The following is a 19,146-nucleotide window of genomic DNA, read 5'->3' on the forward strand; positions in this document are numbered from 1 at the left end:
CTCACCAAACCCGAGAGAGAAAAAAAAGAGACCTTGATGGAAAATGGATGCCACGTAGAAGCATGAATTGTATAGACTACAGCCAATAAAAAAATGAATTGTATAGACCACATTTAATAACAAAGATTTCAGACATTTGGGTGAAGACAGTAGAATGTAAATGGCATCTTTTTTCATGAAATTTCCTCTTTGCTGTAAAAGAAACTTCATGATGCAAACTAAAATATGATGAAACTATCATTTACTCATAACGGTTCTTCATTTATATTCATTCATGGCACGAAGTCAAGACATTAGGCCGCATAACACACTATGCTTCTGTCTGAAACAAAGAAGGAAAGGGCCACGGAGAAAAGTTGATCTGTACAACCGGATTATGTTACAGAAGGATTCAAAGTGCAGAAGGTAGGAAGGAGAATGATGCACGCAATTCATTACATGTATGATCAATTACCCAGTGTAGTCCACTAGCATTGATAGTGGTATCAGGCATAGGCCTCTCTTCTTCAAATCTGTACACTCATTTTCACTAGCAAAGTGCAACATCTTGTCTCTGTCTTGTGGCTGCAGAGGGGAACAGTTGCTTAAAGACTTCCCCGCCTGTATCCGGAAGTAGATCATTTAAATGACTACAAAGAAAATGATCCAACAGATTTCAAATGTGATCATAGAATTGTTTGATCGTGTTTCTCCAAGGAAGAAGCTAAACATAATCAATTTGAATTCTGGGCAGCTATTCTAAATCTTAGCAAAACACGATTTGTTATTTCATGTCTGATTTTCATGAAAAAAGACCAATTAAACCAGCGTTTTTCTTAAAAAAACAAGGAGCTGAGGCAACTATTCAATCAAATGATATGGAGCATGTCTCCTACTTGTTTCTAGTTTTCCTGTTCTCTTTATCCTTTTTCATTTGATTTTTTCCTTAAAAAAATCCCTTTTCATTTTTTACCTTTTTCTTTTGTTCCACAGAAGAATTTATTTCCATGTATGTCAGTGTGATGGGAGAGAGAGGGAGAGAGAGACAGTACCTCAGGAATAGCATGATTTTCTTCTTTCTTGCATGAACTTTTATCCAAGGTTGTCCCAGTAACCTATTAATCAACCATGGAAGCTGGCATTCAGAAGGATGAAAGCCAAGAAAAAGAAAAGAAAACTATAGATGAAGAAACTCTAAAAAGAAAGCTTCCTGGCTGCTGACTTTGGGGCTGCTAACAGGGCTACTTGCTGTGTCCTCCAAAGGGTCTTCATCCAACACGCCCTTTGTCTTCCTCCTCTTGAGGTTCAGCATTTTGCATGCCTTTGGTGTTGAGAACTCGACATGGTTTAACAATTTCCATGCTGCAGCTGATGCAGCATCCGACACCATTGAAGAGCCCCCATGTTCAGATGAACTGCTACTCTTCAGCACTCTCTCTTGCTTCAAGAAGTCTTCAAAGTACGCAGTCCATCCAGATTCTTGCGACCCTTCTCTTTCTTCAGAAAAGATGCAGGCACCCTTTGAGCTCTCCATCACAAAAGAAAGTCTCCTAATTTCTTATTGCACCAATAGTGCTATATAACAGAAGAGAGAAAAGGACAAGGTTCTAAAGGAGAGGAATAATTAATGTCAAATAGTTTTATATGGAGTAGGAGTTGGAGGAGTTAAAAACTAGCGGTTGGGATCAAGACTGATTTTGGGGAAGCGTGCAAGAACAGAAGCATAAAGGCAAAGAGACAATTGAACCACAAAGCTAATGATTTCTTTTTTATTTTAGATGGTGGATTTCTTGCTGGGATAGTTTTTTCAACATAATATTTATGGGTGATGGTGGGTCTCCATTGAAAACCATGACAAGCAGGGCCCCACCATTCATGGTATTGACTTACTAAATGAGAAATTAATTTATAAAAAAAATGTCATGAGTCATGACCCCCGAATACTGCTTCCATGCCCCTCGAATTTGGAGGTGACTAAGGACATGCTTGTAATGCCTGTCATTCTTGGATCATGTGATTGTAAATCACAATCACAATACTTTTTTCATGGTTAGTGAAACCTGTTTTTACCTTGAATTTTGTGAAAGTTGATCAATGCCACAGCTACTACTCTCTCAAGTTTCTACTTTCTCACGTATGATCAAAACAAATAGGCCTTGATATGTTAAAAAAGGCCAGCCTTCAACGTTTTTTTGAAAGGCAAACTGGGGTTAGCCACCCCCATGTGGCAGAAAGATTCGATCCCGGGGCCTTCAGCTTGACACAGACCCCGCTTACCACCGGCATGCGACTTCCTAACACAACCATGGTACCTTTTTGGCCCTTTCTCACAGAATAGTAAATCTTGTAAAATATATCTCTATTGATCCAATTATCGGGAATCATGTGTCACAAGCATGGCTCCTTTTGTTATCCCTTTATATACAAGTCATATTGAAAACCTAAGAATAGATAACCATATTCACATATTATCAACCGTATCCATATGTGATATAGTGGGATCCCTTAGGGTCATTCATATTTAAAATGATAATTAAATTAGTGTGAAATCGCCGATCAAACTTTGGAAGAGACGAAGAGACAAAATGTTTAATAAATTTTCAAAGGCCCTGCATGTATTTATGGTTTTTTAAATTAACCATAACAAATTTAGGCGCATTTTTACTTTAAGTGGTATTTTGAAAATTATCCTTCCTATTAAAATAATTATGGCATGTACCTATAACAGAAAAACAGAATGATTCACCAAATCCTTTACTTATTCGACTACTGTTATCACAATAGTTTTTTTTTCCTTTTCTCTCTCGCTTTGTTTTGGTGGGAGACGATAGGTGGCGCAACAGCCGCGAGGAGTAGACAGTTATTTTTATGAGCGTTGACTTGAGTGCAATGAATAGGCAAACTAACTCATCTATTGAAACAAAAAAATGAAAAAAGAAAAAGATACGCACCACCGAGGTGGTATCCCATGTGGTAAGCAGGGTCCTGTGCCAAGCTGAAGGATCAGGTTCGAATCCCTCTACCATATGGGGCTTAAGAGATATCTGGTATGGGGTCTGTCTAACCCCTGTTGAAAATAAAACAACAAACTAGAGAAGAAGATTGTTCTCTAGAATGAAAAACAAGCAGAAATGATGCTAGAGAAGGAGAAGGCTACAAAAGGCTTCAAAACATTCCAACGACTTATCAAAATGATGATAAATGGCTACTATATATATAGCATTCAAGCCCCACCAGAATTTAATTACATAGTAAATTCCTACAATAGAAAAACTAAAAAGCTATTACATTTTCAAGGAGAAGAAATAAATGGGAGAGGAACCCAAAAAGTTTGCATAGAAAAAACTGCAGATAGCCTTAATATAAAACAAGTTCTCAAAATGAGGGAGGAATACAAAGAGTCTAGCTTATAATTCTAACAAGTCTTAATGTAAAATGAGTTTCCCAAAAATGAGGGAGGAATACGAAGAATCTAGCTTATAATTCCAACAACCCTTCTTAAGCTAGACTATAATGACACCTAATTTCTCTCTCAATTTATTAAAAGTTTCATTGTTCAATGCTTTTGTAAAGATATTAGACACTTGGTCTTAGGTCTTGCAAAACTTGACATTGACATCTCCATCTTTGACCAAGTCTCTAATGAAATGATACTTGATTCGAATATGCTTGCTTTTGCCATAAAAACTGGATTTTTGGTGAGTTCTATAGTTGAACTATTGTCACAAAACAAATGAGTGCTTTCCCATTGAGGATGCTTCAGCTCATGAAGAATCCACCTTAGCCAGAGAGCTTGACAACTAGAAAGAGCCAATGAAATATACTCAGCTTCTGTTGTGGAGAGAGCAACAACAACTTGCTTCTTTGATGCCCACGAGATTGCACCTGAGTCAATGTGAAAAACAAAACCTGAAGTGCTTTTACTATCATCTCCATTTCCACCCCAATCACTATCACAAAATCCCACCAATTTTGAATCTTCGACATATTTATAATGAATTCCATAATTGATAGTGCCATGCACATATCTCAAAATTCTTTTGCCTATGTCCTAATGAGTATTAGAAGGAGATTCCATGAATCTGTTAATCATGTTGACAACAAACATAAGATCAGGTCTTATAGCAGTCAAGTACATAAGACTACCAACAAGGCTTTTATAGAGAGTTGCATTGATCTTTCTCTCATCATCATTTTTGTTAAGTTTCAATTCAACTTCTATGGGAGTATTAAGAGGTGTAGCACCCTTCATTTTGAACTTCTTCAATATATTTTCAGCATACCTTTTTTGTGATATGAATATTCCATCTCCAGCTTGCTTTACCTCAATGCCTAGAAAAAAATGGAGAAGCCCCATATCAGTCATTTCAAATTCGTGCATCATATTCTTTTTGAAATTTTCACACATGCTTACATTAGTGCCGGTAATTATTAAATCAGCAACGTATAAGCATATGACTAAGAACTCTCCTTGAATGCCTTCTTTGATGAAGAGAGTATGCTCGAAAGGACACTTTTTGAAACCATTCTTCAAGAAATATCCATCAATGCGACTATATCAAGCCCTTGTCGCTTATTTCAGCCCATATAAAGCCTTCTTCAATCGACACACTTTATTTTCTTCATCCTTCTTCACATAACTCGGAGGTTGATCAATATACACTTCTTGTTCAAGGAGACCATTCAAGAAAGCTGATTTAACGTCCATTTGATAGACCTTCCATTTTCTTTGAGTAGCCAAAGCTAACATCATGCAAATTGTTTCAAGGCGAGCCACAGGAGCAAAAACTTCATTAAAATCGACATCATACATTTGCTTGTAACCTTTTACCACCAGCCGAGCTTTGCATTTTTCAACTTCTCCATTTGAGTTGAACTTTGTTTTATATACCCACTTGTTATACTTTTTCTCAACAAAGCAAGGAACTTGTAGTTGCACCATATTGGTGGAGGTCATCCTAGCTCTGATACCACTATGTTGAAAATAAAACAGCAAACTAGAGAAGAAGATTGTTCTCTAGAATGAAAAACACGCAGAAATGGTGCTAGAGAAGGAGAATGCTACAAAAGGCTTTAAAACATTCCAACGACTTATCAAAATAATGATACATGACTGTTATATATATATATATAAATAAATAAATATATATATATATATATAGCATTCAAGCCCAACTAGAATTTAATTACATAGTAAATTCCTACCATAGAAAAATTAAAAAGCTATTACATTTTCAAGGAGAAGAAATAAATGGGAGAGGAACCGAAAGAGTTTGCATAGAAAAACTGTAGATAGCCTTAATGTAAAATGAGATCCCAAAATGAGAGAGGAATACGAAGAGTCTAGCTTATAATTCCAATAAGCCTTAATGTAAAATGAGTTTCCCAAAAATGAGGGAGGAATATGAAGAGTCTAACTTATAATTCCAACAACCCCAACTTGCCTATAAAAAAAACAAAAAAGATATGCAAACAAGGCTTCCACAAACATCCAACTTGGATCAACTTGATTCTGGCGTGAGTTTGTCGATGGAAAGATGTAGGCTAAGCGAGCTGGTATGAATAGGTCCAGCTTGAGAACGAATCAAGTGATATGCCAAAACACGTTTCATGTATGTTTGGCAGCTCCACATTTTGTCTTGGCCATCAACAACAGCAGTTGTTGATGAGATTATAGTGGGCCTTCTGCAATGAACGGTGAATATGAAGGTCATGAATGGTGGAGAATTTGGGCATGTTTAAAGGAAAGAAAAAATTTCATAAGAAAATAAAGTTTTATCTAAGAGAAGTTTTGATATGGTAGCTTTTTAAAATAATTTTTTTTTGCTTGTTTGTATAGCATGAGAAAAATGTGAGAACTCGGAGAGAGAGAGAGAGAGAGAGAGAGAGAGAGAGAGAGAGAGAGCTGAAATGGTAACAGGCGGAAGGAAGATGAAAATAAAGGAACCTCTTCTTGTGGCAGCTGATGGAATGAGATGTGTTGTGAGTGAATTGTTGCTTTAATACAAAAAAAAGATTTTTTATTGGAAAAATTTCTTCACCTCACTATGTGGAAGAATTTTTTCTATAAAAAATCAGAGCTTTAGAAAAACTTTCTTTTCAAAAATTCTCTTGAAGTTATACATTTTTCTTTCATGCTTTCACTTTTCCTACTATTTTATCACTTCCAAACCTGCCCAAAATACAAACAAAACGTGCTTTAGAATATCACCTTATCTATGCTTACAGAATTTAAAGAAATTGGTGCAGTTGTTTCTATTAAGCTTGAGAGATCTTCTAGTAAACTCGAGAGCCTTCTAAAGACTTTCAGAGTTCTCTATCCCCGCTGTAATAACAGAATTGGTTTATTGTATGGTTCTCATTTAATTGTTTGTTAAGAGTGTAATGGTTAATCTCCTCTGTAAAAATATATAAAAGAGAAAGAGCTGTAATGAAATGATTCATTCACTTGCTCTTGAACTCACGTGTTATGCCCTGTTCTCGTGTGGTTTCTTTTGCTCTGCATCATTTCTTTAGAATTCTTTCAGTTTCGAATCTCAAAAAGGACTGGATATAAGTTTTGGAATATCACTTGACCAATGTTATATTTTTATGAAAGCATAAGATAAAATTTATTGAAACCAATTTATAAGGAGATTTAATATGGATTTCTAAACACAAACAATTGCACCCATCGCCACTACTTTTCCCTATTAACACTACAAGAAAATTGTTAATTAGCGACGGAAATTTGCGACGGATTTTTTCCGTCGCAAATTAGCGACAAATTAGCTAGAGAAAACTTTTTTCATGAATCCGTCGCTAATTAGCGACGGATTAGCGATGAAGGTTGTTTCATCGCTAATCCATCGCTAATTAGCGATAGATTAACGACAACAAATTTTCGTCGCTAATTCTCAATACAAGAAAATCATTTTAGCGAGGGATTTAGCGAGGGAATTTTTCCGTCGCTAATCCGTCGCTAATTAGCGACGGATTAGCGACGGAAAAATTCCCTCGCTAAATCCCTCACTAATTTTCGATTTAAACCGAGCGCAAAATTTTCCCTCTCTCCTCGTTCGAAATTTAAATCGACCGCGCGATTTAAACCGCTCTCTCCCCGTCGAAGAGCGCGTTGGAGAGCATGACGACGATGAGGCAGATTGTTGGAGGACGGTGACGCCGGCGGACGACGACGACGGAGGATGGTGACGCCGGCGGACGACGACGACGGAGGACAACGACGAAGGAGGACGGCGACGCTGGAGGACGACGACGATGGAGGACGACGACGACGGAGGACGGCGCCGATGGAGGACGGCGCCGATGGAGGACGGCGCCGACTTCGAAGGACACAGTTTCATGGAGGACGACGTCGCCGGAGGACGACGTCGCCGGAGGACGACGTCGCCGGAGGACGACGATGACTTCGGAGGACGCCGTTTCACGGAGGACGGCGACACCAGAGGACGGTGACGACGTCGGAGGACGGCGACGGTGACGACGTCGGAGGACAGCAACGGTGACGACGGAGGACAGCGACGAGTTCGAAGGACACCGTTTCACGGTGGATGGCGACGAGGCTGAGCGATTGTTGGAGGAAGGCGACGCCGGTTCACGGAGGACGGCGATGCCAGAGAGCACCGGTTCACGGAGGACGATACAAGTCTGTGAAATCCCTGTCGGGTGCGGTATAAGTCCGACTTATTGCTGCCGGAATACCGCCCGACAGGGATCAATTTTTTTTTATTTTTTTTTTTAAAAATTTAGCGACAGATTAGCGACGGATAATGTCCGTCGCTAATCCGTCGCAAATTTGCGACGGAATTAACGACAGATAAGTTTTTTCGCCAATTAGCGAGCAAAAAATCGCGATGGCCTAAATCCGTCGCTAAGCCATCGCTAAACTGCTTAGCGACGGCTTAGCGACGGATTAGCGACGGATTTAGGTCGTCGCTAATCCACAGGTTTCTTGTAGTGTAAATATGGGCTTATGAAGTTACATAACGGAAAGTTTTTTTTGTTTTTTGTTTTTTGCTATATAATTTTTGCCCGTAGACATCATCGCTTCTCCAAACCCACAAATTAAATGCAAATATCAAATTCCCACTTTCCATTAAGACCAAAAAGCTCGAATCTTTCTGAGGGTAACCCTCGAACATCTATATCATCAGTCGAAAACGTATTTATTTTTTGAGAGAAAATAAATATGTTTTCTCCTGATGGTATAGAAGAAAACATATTTAATCTCACACCAACCGCTGTTGTTACCTAACTGAAAGGGACAATCAATATTTAAAAGTGGGGATATGTAAACGTCATACCGATCATATTCTCCAACAAACATCCTTAGAATTTTAGCAAGATAATGGTGGGGAATCATGTTTAGTTGCTTTTTCTATTGATTTCTTGGGATAGGTCTATGGGCCTTTTCTTTGTATGGTAGACTTGGTAGCAATTCATCATGTGCTTAGGTCATCATAGATAGATTCCTTTCTTTCAACCTACTCCTCATGGCTAGTTTAATGAGAAATTGAACAAAGATGTGGTTCGAATACCAACATGGTACATGTTCTCATTGTCAAGGCGATGGAAAAGCAAGGATTTGTGTCCACAAAATTTAATAATATCCTCTTGATGGGGCCCAAGCGGGACATGCCTTCTTTCTTTCGGTGATTGCTTGTTAATTCCAAGGCTGATCGGTCCACTTGTACTTTCCACAATAAAAAATCCACTAGAGTTTTATGGTAAATTAGTAAGGTTAGGGTTCTTTCAATTCTTCCTCTTGGATTCTACCCTAAGAACACGCAAGGGAGAACCAATTCACATGCATGAACAAATTAAGCGCTAATTGGTATGACATTACAGTACCAAATGGCTTATGCTGCCTACAACCAAATTTGAGGCACCACATTGCATGTTAGTTCTGCCATGTGTTCAACCCTCTAAAAGAAATACTCTTTTGCAAGTATGAATTTTGAGTACTGCCTCATGGCCAAGGGGATCGACCGCAACGTGCGGTAGGCGGTTGAGGGTTTCCCCTTGGGTTAGCCAGAAAGAAAAGAAAGGAAAAAAGCGTATGAATTTGAGTATAATCGCATGTACCAACATTCACATGCATCTCGACAATGCCCCAGCTATTTTGTTTACAGGAAGCTGATTTTTAACGTTAAATTAAGCAATAAGATATGATCTGAATTTTTTTATTTTTTGTAAAATAACCAAGACATACCACCGGCCACCTTTACATGGGCCACAAACAACTATAAATAAAAACACAGAAAAGAAACATGCCTAGAATGGTCAAGCCAACCAATGAAACGTTGCATTTTTTCATATTATAAAAAATATATCTTCTCCTTATGCAATGTTATTGAGTGGTAATGTTGAGATGGGTCGACGTGGTAGGGCAAAAGGATTTTCATCAAGTTTAATTTCTTTTTTTGCGGCCTAGCACTTGGCAAGGTTAGAGCAAGTCCCTGAGCAGTGATTAACCCGAACTGGTGCATCATAATTCTGCAAGAACAGTTATATATAGGGCAGCATATTGGCAAAGTCTCCATCTTAGTTGGGCACATAATTATCATAAAACATTTACGTGACCATAATTTCCTCAAGTTAGATCCTTTCACTAGAGAGAGAGAGAGTAAGAAGATAAAAACGATATGCACGATACTCCGCCTCAGCCAAAGACCGCGATATTGTGGTTTGCTTTTTTGTCTTTCAGGAGAGAGGACGAGAACCCAGTAAAGTAAAATATTCAGTTACTGAGCATCGGGTCATGGAGCAGCTTGCCCAATCTGAATCACAATAAGCCTGTAATTCTAACTTTATATTGGATGGTAGAAGGATCCCTTTTCCTGGGGAGGACTTCAAGTATCTAAGGACTCGCACAGCTGCCTCGTAATGAGGGACCCGTGGGTCCTGCATGAATTGGCTCAAAATATGGATCAAGTATACGATGTTCAACCATGTAATTGAAAGATATATGAGGCATCCTATCAGTCATTGATATATGGTGGGATCATCCAGTGCATCACCATCTTGTGCAGTTAGACGTAATTTCTGGTCCATGTGAAATTCGGTCAATTTTGCCCTAAGAAGTCTTGTGTCAAATAGCATGTCTAATATATATTTTTTGTGTCTTAGAAAGATATCAGTGGGTGCCCTTCCCACTTCAATGCCCAAGAAATACTTTAATCAGCCCAAGTTCGGGTGAAAATGTGAATTTAAGAAGATCTTGATTGATGAAATCTCATGTTCATCATTGCCAGTGATAAGGATATTATCCACATATATCAATATAATGATGAATTTGGACCCCGTCCGTGTGGTAAAGAGAGTATAGTTTGCATTGGATTGAATAAAACACACTTCCTTAGGGCTGATGACAATTTTGTGAACCAGTTCTTGGAAAACTTCTTGATACCATAGAAGGATTTATTTAAACGACATACTTGATACTCCTCCTAAGCAGAAAATCCAGGTAGAAGCTATATGTATACATCTTCATCAAGATCCCCATGAAGAAAAGTGTTACTGATGTCCAGTTGGTAAATAGACCATCCACGAATAGAAGTGAGAGCTAGCAGACAACGCATGGTGGTCAATTTGGCCATAGGAGCAAACATTTTGTGATAGTCAACACCCTCGATTTAAGTGTATCCCTTGACCACAAGTTTAGCCTTGTATCGCTCAATGGACCCATCAGAGCATTGTTTTACTTTATAAACTCATTTACAACCAATGAGATTCTTATTCTGAGGAAGAGGCATTAGGGTCCAAGTATTGTTGCCTTCCAAGGCGGCAATTTTAGCTGCCATTGCATCTCACCAATGGGAGTGCTTTACTGCCTCACTAAAATTGCATGGTATATCATCGGAAAGAACAACAGATAAAAAGGCAATATGGAAAGAAGAAAATTTGGAGAGAGAGGCAAATAGTGAGCTATGGGATGTAATGTACCTGAAGAGAGTCATTGGTAGCCATCAGAAAGATGATGGGGTTCCCAAGGAAGTACACACATAGTCTGTGAGGTAGGAAGGTTTGGAGCTCTGACGTGTGGAATGATGTAAAGGGTGAATGACTGTCAGCACGATGAGTGAATCAATGAAAGAGGAAATCAGAGGGGCACTTTGGGCATGGTTAGGGTTATTAGAAGACTTAGTTTGAAAAGGAGGCTATGGAGGAACATTGTCAGGATCAGCCAAAGGTATGCTTACGGGTGTGGGTAAGATAATGTCTTCTTCAGTGGGCAGGTCCAGGGGTTGTGTTAAAATGAGTATGGTGACATCAAGACCTTTATCATAAAAGGGAAAGCAGGTCCTTACTAGTGAAAACTTGGTGATTTTCAAGATTATGAACCCTATATCCCTTTTGTCTAATGATTTTGAAAACTAGGTCTAGAGGCAAATTTGTCATTAACAGGATAATGGTTGCAAGCATAACATAAACAACCAAGGATGTGCAAGTGGGTGTATTTAGGTTTGGTTTGAAAAATAACCTTATAAGGAGATCAGTTTTGCAACATTGAAGTGGGTATATGATTGATCAAATATGTGGTTGTGAGAACACATTCTCTCCAAAAGAAAATTGGTAGATTTGCTTGAAAATGCAAGGCAAGGGCAACTTCAAGAAGGTGACTATATTTGCACTCAACTCTCACATTTTGATGAGGTGTTCTTACACATGATTGTTGATGATCTATTCTATTTTGATTAAAATATATTTGCAATGTGCCATGAATTCAGTCCCATTGTTTGTTAAAAAACATTGGATTGTACTCTTGAATTGAGTTTTAACTATGACATAAAATTTGCACAGTATGGAAAAAGTTTCTGATTTGAATCTCATGAGATAAACTCATACGCATCGTGAAAAGTCATCAACTATAGTCAGGAAATAATGTGCATCTATGTGTGAATGTGTAGCATACCCACCCTATATGTCACAATAAACAAGAGCGAATGATTTAGTACTAATACTAGAACTAATTGAAAATGGTAGTCTAGTCGGTTTAGCTCTATGACAAGCATCACAAATGTCAATGAAATGAAAATTAATTTCAGCATTGTCTTTGTTTAAGAGGAAAATGTGATCACTAGACAGATGTCCAAGGCGTATATGCCAAAGATGTGAGTCAACCTTGCAAGAAACCTAAAAAGCTTGATGAGGGGATTGAGTCTGAATGAAGTGGTATAGCCCATCTTGTAGTGCACCCACTCCAATCAGCCTCTTCGTTGTTAGGTCCTAAAAGACACAAAAGGTAGGAAAGAAGATGACATTGCAGCTCATGGAGTTGGTTAGTTTTCCCACAGAAAGCAAATTATATAAAAAATTTGTAACATAAAGAACATTGGTCAAAACAATAGAATTAGAAATGTGGGTGCTGCCCACATGGGTGATTGATGCATCTTGGCCATTAAGAAGCTTGACAGGTCTTACTTTTAAAAGTTGAATAATGTCAAAAAGGTTTTCAATATGTGGTGTCATGTGATCTGATGCTCCAATGTCGAAAATCCAAGAAAAAAATGGCAAGGATTCCAATGACTTACGTGCGAGATTAGCTTTGGCATGTTTAGCATCTTCATTTAGACAAGATGCAAGTTAGCTTAGTTGGTCCTTAGATAACTACAACAATATGCTTCCCACTATGAATGAAGCTGGTTGAGAAGATGGGTTGCACCCACTTGATGCGATATCGGTTGTTGCCTTCCCAAACTCTACATTTCCTTTGCCTACATTTTTTGAATGATTGGGAGGATATCCGTGAAGTTCATAGCATTGTGTCTTCATATGTTTGATCATGCTGCAATGATCACACTTAGGACGAGCCTTCCCTCTTCCCATATCATGTCTTGGGAACAAACTAGGCCAATTTTGAAAAGGAGCATTCCCTTTGGTCATGAGTGTGGTGGCATCGCTTTGGTGCTGACCAGGTGGCATCAAGAGCCATTGGGTCTCATCTTGGGAAACTATTGAGTACACCTTGGTCACATGCGGCAAGAGCTCAATAGTTAAGATTTGGCTTCAGAGAGACCCAAGGGGTTCATCTTAGCCCATCAAGAATTGATAAACCTTTTCTTTTTCTTGGCACTCATTAAACTCATTAAATGCACCACACGTGCACTTAGGTATGGTTGAATATAACACAAGTTCATCCCATAAAGTTTTGAGTGTAGTGAAGTAGGTGGCAAGTGGGGATTGTTCTAGCCTAAGATCTGAAATCTTATTTAATTGTTAAATGTGAGTAGTGTTACCTTGGAGAAAATATTGCTCCAAGTCCAACCACACATCATGCACTTTGTTTGCATATATGACACTGTTCGTGAGTTCCTTCGATAAAGCATTCAATAAACAAGATATGACCATAGCTTTACATCTATCCCAAGCAGCCAGATCTATCGAATTCTCACTGGGTCGTAGAAGAGACCCATCAACAAACATCAGTTTATTCTTCACACTCAAGGCCATACACATGGCCCATCTCCAAGTCTACTAATTGTCACCAATTAACAGTGATAAAACTAACATTGCACCTGGGTTATCTAAATGGTGCAAGTAAAATGGTGAACTCGTCATCTTCTACTTCGTTCCAACTAATAGTAGCTTCCTTATGATCGATGATAGGGAGCTTGTGGTCAACAATCAGATGCATCAACAACAAGGCTCATCCAGTACTCGTCAGATACAAACTTTCAAGTCAGTGAACTAGCGACTTCGCTACCTTGATTCGTAGTGAGATGGGGGCACAATCAGTCGAGACGTCCTTCAAGCTCTGATACCATAAGAAGATAAAAACGATATGCTGGAGATGAATAATGGTGTCTAACTAATTAAGAATTGAGTTATTACAATATGGCAATGTTCGGCCATATATACAAGGCATGTATCCACGTATCTTGCATGAGATTTGATATACAAAGTAAGTTACAAATAGATCACATAAAAATAGATTACAAATATATTCTTAACTATTTGAAGGTGTTCCAACCAAATGTGAAACTTATCTTGACTTATCGTCAAGGTGGTTGGCTATATCGCATATCCTATGTTATCCATGCATCCAGGGTGGATCCGTGGATATATTCATGACAAAGAGAGATTGCCATGCTAATTCTTATGAATGTTATTGTTCTTATTCATGCATATTAAATACCATTATCTTGTTGCTTAGAAAAACAAAAACATTATCTTATGCATGTATGCAACAGTAAAAACTTGGCCATCTTAAGAAAGGCACCTTGGGTTGAGTTCAACATTTTGTCTATTTAAAGAAGATATAATTTTCACATTTAACAATCTATCACATGGTGACCACATTGTCTCTACAATCTACCTCATGGGATCTAATGTTCCTCATGTCAGATTTCTTTGTTGCTATAGTTTGTGATGGCTTCCTCAATCATTCTTATAAGATTTTTTGGGACTCCTCTAAGATAAACCTATTTGAGTTCATCTCAAAATTCTTCTCTAACAATGTTCTATTAAAGGAATTAAACAAATCAGATTTTATTTTGATTTCATAAGACTTGCATGATGAGGACTTTATTAGGTTCCGACCAATTTCACTATGGAGTGGCCCCCACAAAATTTTGGCTAGTGTTCGCTAATTGCTTAAAGGAGCTGCTGCATGCCATCATATCTCCATTTCAATTAGCTTTTATCAAGGGTCGACTGATACATGTTGGAATTCGAATGGCAAATGAGATTGTTCATTGTGGTACACTCTTCTTGTTCTTTAAATTGGCTATATACATGGCTTTTGATATGATATTGTGGTCATTTCTAAAGCAATTCTTATTAGACATTGTTTTCTCCGCTCTATTTGTCGATTGAATGATGAAAATGCTTTGTACATCATAAATTGCATTATCAGTTAATAGTGGAAGAGGTGAATAATTTAAAATGGTTGCTCGATTTGCCCTTTGCTATTCGATATAGTGGGCGAAAGTCTCAATGCCTTGTTTGTAACTCATCTGATTTATAACTCAATTTTTATAGTAATTTTTTTATGCAAGATCTTATCTATGATATTGCTCCAACTGAACTAAGCTTTAGGGGTTAGCTTGTGCGCAAGCGCTAGCATTTAATAGTTCACTAGGATCAAGTTCGAGAAAGACACATCCAAGGACAAGAACCCTTTATCAAGAAAACAGAAAGACCATAAAAAATATGAAATCGAGAAAGCTACAAACATAATATCAAATCAACAATTATTTAAATGAATTTTATAAATTTAATAATCATCATTCACACTAAATTAAATTAAATTATTCATAGTAGGTCGGGTTTGAAACCAATAAGTCAAATCTCATAGTCTAGTGCCAAAACCTCATACCATCCCAAAACAAGGTCCAACCATATGATCATCGCGAAAATTTTTCTCTCTTGTATTTCTCTCCCTTCCTTTTCTTTCCTTTCTAACCTCTATTTCTTCCCCTTTTTTAAAGGAAAAAAATAAAAGACAGAAAAGAAGAGAGAAGAGAATTGAAAGGAAAGAAAGAAGAGAGAGAAAATCTTTTGCGAAGGTCTCACTTGACCTTAATTTTTGAAAAGTTTTAAAAGATTACTCGCCTCTATTTTTGAAATATTTGCGAGAAAATTGGGAGACAGGGCTCGCTCGTCGGTACGAGGTTCGACCATTCCTGACACCTTTACCAGGGGTAATTGAACCAAAGATCAAATTTATGCCTTTTTCTTTGCCTTAATATCATCTAAGAATTTATTCTAAGTCTAAGGATGCACAGAGAATCATGCTTGTGTAAATGCAAAAGATGTATGCTTTTTTTAGAAGAATTTGGAAATTTTATCCGAGTGGTTTTGAAATTATGAAGAATATGATGAAGAAATGGTTTTTGAAAGTTGAAGACAGACTTGGAGAAGTTAGATTTTCTAACTTAAGGCTTAGAATAGATCTTGAGTTTTGAAATAATCAAAGATTGAGATGAACCTAAATTTGAAGAAGAGATTTTAGGAAATAAGAATTGAAAGTTTGAATATGGACTTCAAAATGGATCTAGAATTGAGAGTCAAGATGGAATTTGAAGATAGAGTGGAACTCTAGATTTAAAATTCGAAATCAGAATGAAAAGGTGGAAGAAATCTAGATGGGATTTGAAACATAAAATTGGGTGTGAAACTTGGAATCCATGATGAAATTGGATCTGAAATCTGGAATCTGAGATGGAATTGGATCTAGAATCCAAGATGGGATTTGAAAAGTAGAATTGGATCTAAAATCTATAGTCCTAGATGGAGTTGGATTCGAAGTCTGGAATCCAAGATGTAGTTGAATCTAGAATCTAGAATCCAAGATGGAGTTGAATCTGAAATCTGGAATCCTAAATGGAGTTGGATCCAAATTATGGATTTTGAACATATATTTGGATTTCAAAATCTAAATTGGATTTGGATTGGGATCTTTAAAATATCCAAGTTGAAAAAGTGGAAAATCAGATTTTGAGAGATCCAGAATTGAATTTGAGAATCCATATTGAATCTAAAGTAGATTTGAGAAATTCCCATGGAATTTGAAGATAGGATTGGATTTCAGAAATCCAGATGAAACCTGGAATTGGATATGAGAGATCTAATTTGACTTTTAAATTTTGAAAGGAAGGACAAAGAATGAAACTTGAATCAGGACATAAAATCTGAAAGTTGCAAAGTTAAATAAAATCTTGAATTTTGATCTAAAATGTAGAATTGAATTTGAATTTGAATTCTGAAGATGATTTTGGGATTTCAAAGTTGAATTGAACTTTGAAAGTCGACTTGAAAGGGAAATTGAATATAAAAAATGAATTTGAGTTTTTAAAAGTCAAATTGGACTTTGAAATTGAAATTTGAATTTTAAAATGAGATAGAATTGAGAAAAAAAAAGAATTTGAATTTATAAATGAGAATTGATTTAAGAAATGAAGGAGGTATTTGAAGAATTATCTTAAAATCACTTGGATTTTTGAAAAAGAATGTTTGAAAATATGATGTAATTTTGTCCTAAATGATGAATGAATTAAAGAATTTTAAAATTGAATTTCGAAAAAGCATATTTCATTCTTTAAGTGAATTGAAATAAGATTGAAGATATAATATATCCCTAACTATGGTCATTAAATGTATTATATAGTAATCGTATTTAAATTCAAGTGAAGAATAAAACACATTTTTTTTTTGCCTTTATAGGGTTTGAAATGAAATTATCTCTCAATATATCCTGACTATGTCCATTGATATATATTTTGAGTTAATTTTAAGTTAAACTCTGATAAAGGGAGAAAATATTTAGAAAATATGATGATTTTTGAAAAGAGATCTAGTGTGGATCCAGTGTTATTCCATAAAAGGTGAAAATCTTAAGTTTTGTTCACACCTTGACTATGGCCATTGATGCAAATCGTCAACTTAGGATTTAATCACCTTTTATTAGAATGGTGCATGTGCCATTCGTGTTTCCATTCATGACTTTTTGAAATAAAAGAGAAAAATGACATGAAATAAGCAGTATTATGCACATGTATTCTATTCTAATGCTGAGAAGGAGAAATTCTCATTATAAACTAGCTATTACATCATTTAACTGAAGATACAAAATTTCTGATCTCAAAAGAAAATGACATCTCTTTTCATATTTCCTGCAAGAAAAAAAGGTTAGCATATAACAGAGATACAAAATGTGAGAGAAACCCAGAGCTTGTATTGAACCTAAGGTGCATGTCTATATGCTAATGAGGGGAGCTTCATGAAAATGTATATACATTTAGTGAATGTTTGTGATGAGTGGGGCAAATGAATGAGTGGGAAGAAAGTAAAAACATCAATCAAGATGTGATGATGAGGTATTAGGGATGTGGAGAACTGGGTTTAGTATGCATTATCAAGCGATTTTCTGTATTGCTCTCTGGTGCAAGACGGTCAAGCTCACAAATTCCATTGTTTTTTTGGACACCTCATTTAACAAGGCAAGAGGATAACCTCATGTCATATCTACAAATGGGACTTCTTTTGCAAGATTACTAAAAAAACTCTTAAAATGACATAATCTGGGTATAGGCCAATCCCTCAAAACCATTCTTCATCTCCTCATCTCATTTTCGGCCACTGATGGCTCATGAACAACAGTTAGTATGTAAACTCAACAAAAGCAATCACTCCATGTTTCACAATGCTATAAAATTTCCAACAACTCTAAGACCCACTAGATTCGAATACTTGGGATCCCAACTGAAATTTCTGGGAAAGCTACAGCTGCTATAAGTCTATTCATAGGCCCTACATTTTTCAAGGAAGTATGTTTTTATTTTCTCAAATCCATCCCTTGCTGGAGGCTCAATACAGGTGGATCAGGGAGATTATTTATGCAATGTGGTGGAGGTATGTGAAGTAGTTACAGCTGAGAGATGGGAAACTGTTGGCATAGGGATGGGATGTGGGTGCTGCTGTGGGGAGTATAAGAGGTAATGCACATATGTTGTGTATAGGAGAGTTTATTTGGACATTGGGATGTAAGTAGGTTGTTGGTCAATAGATGGTACTGAGGTTTAGCAGGGAAGGACATTGTGAACCAGATGTGGGCAGCTGATGTGCTATGAAAATGGTAATATAGGTGCCCAGAAGATGGGTGGCAACAGCAGATGGAGATTATGGTGGTGAGGTGAAGTTGCTGAAACTGTATGGAAGGTTACAACAGTGCTAGACACTAGTTTAAGTGTGTGGAAGATGGCTGATAAGGTGGTGTTGTGGTATTGAACAATGTGAGTTGCAGGAATTCACTTTCTGTGGGATGCTTTCATCTATCAGGGACAAGCACAACCAAAAGAGTTAAAGTGTAACAGATGCATGAAATATGTGTATACTTACAGACATATGAGGACACCAACATCATCCAATGTGGGGTCTTACGTAGATGTATGATACAAAAAATGAGAATACACCATAAAGCATAGGACAAATAATGGCTACTAAGGAAAGATGGGAAATCAATACTGATTTGAGGAACTAACGTCTGCTGCAGCCTGTGGACCTAAAATGGGGTAGTATGTTTAATGTGGTGAAGATGAATTGGGGATTCTAAAGACTACTGTACTACTAACACACAATGGGTGAATTGAGGCCACAATGTGCTATACTATGTATAATATGCAGAAATATCAGTGAGTGCATTGCTGTGATGAACAAAGTTATTTA

The 19,146-nt window shown here is 37.2% G+C and overlaps 1 protein-coding gene across 1 annotated transcript; it reads right to left on the minus strand.

The window, feature by feature from the left end:
• Window positions 1-240: 240 nt before the first annotated feature.
• Window positions 241-1,513, minus strand: LOC149834764 (vascular-related unknown protein 1-like). The gene is made up of 3 exons (XM_090009452.1): window positions 1,202-1,513; window positions 1,032-1,094; window positions 241-600 (listed from the first exon to the last, which is right to left on the minus strand). Exons 1-3 carry the CDS (start codon window positions 1,511-1,513, stop codon window positions 451-453), a joined length of 525 nt encoding a protein of 174 aa, XP_089865578.1. The 3' UTR covers window positions 241-450.
• Between the last annotated feature and the right edge of the window lie 17,633 nt (window positions 1,514-19,146).

Source organism: Nuphar pumila, chromosome 6 (genome assembly GCF_984573655.1).
Source record: "Nuphar pumila chromosome 6, dmNupPumi1.hap1.1, whole genome shotgun sequence".
In the NCBI taxonomy this organism is placed as follows: Eukaryota; Viridiplantae; Streptophyta; class Magnoliopsida; order Nymphaeales; family Nymphaeaceae; genus Nuphar; species Nuphar pumila.

What these genes read in the sequence shown, in the direction of transcription:
- LOC149834764 (XM_090009452.1), bottom strand. Translation starts at nt 1,513, where the DNA reads ATGGAGAGCTCAAAGGGTGCCTGCATCTTTTCTGAAGAAAGAGAAGGG. An exon ending in GCCCTGTTAGCAGCCCCAAA is followed by an intron (nt 1,095 to 1,201) that starts GTCAGCAGCCAG and finishes GTTGATTAATAG; the next exon opens with GTTACTGGGACAACCTTGGA. An exon ending in AAAATCATGCTATTCCTGAG is followed by an intron (nt 601 to 1,031) that starts GTACTGTCTCTC and finishes TTCCGGATACAG; the next exon opens with GCGGGGAAGTCTTTAAGCAA.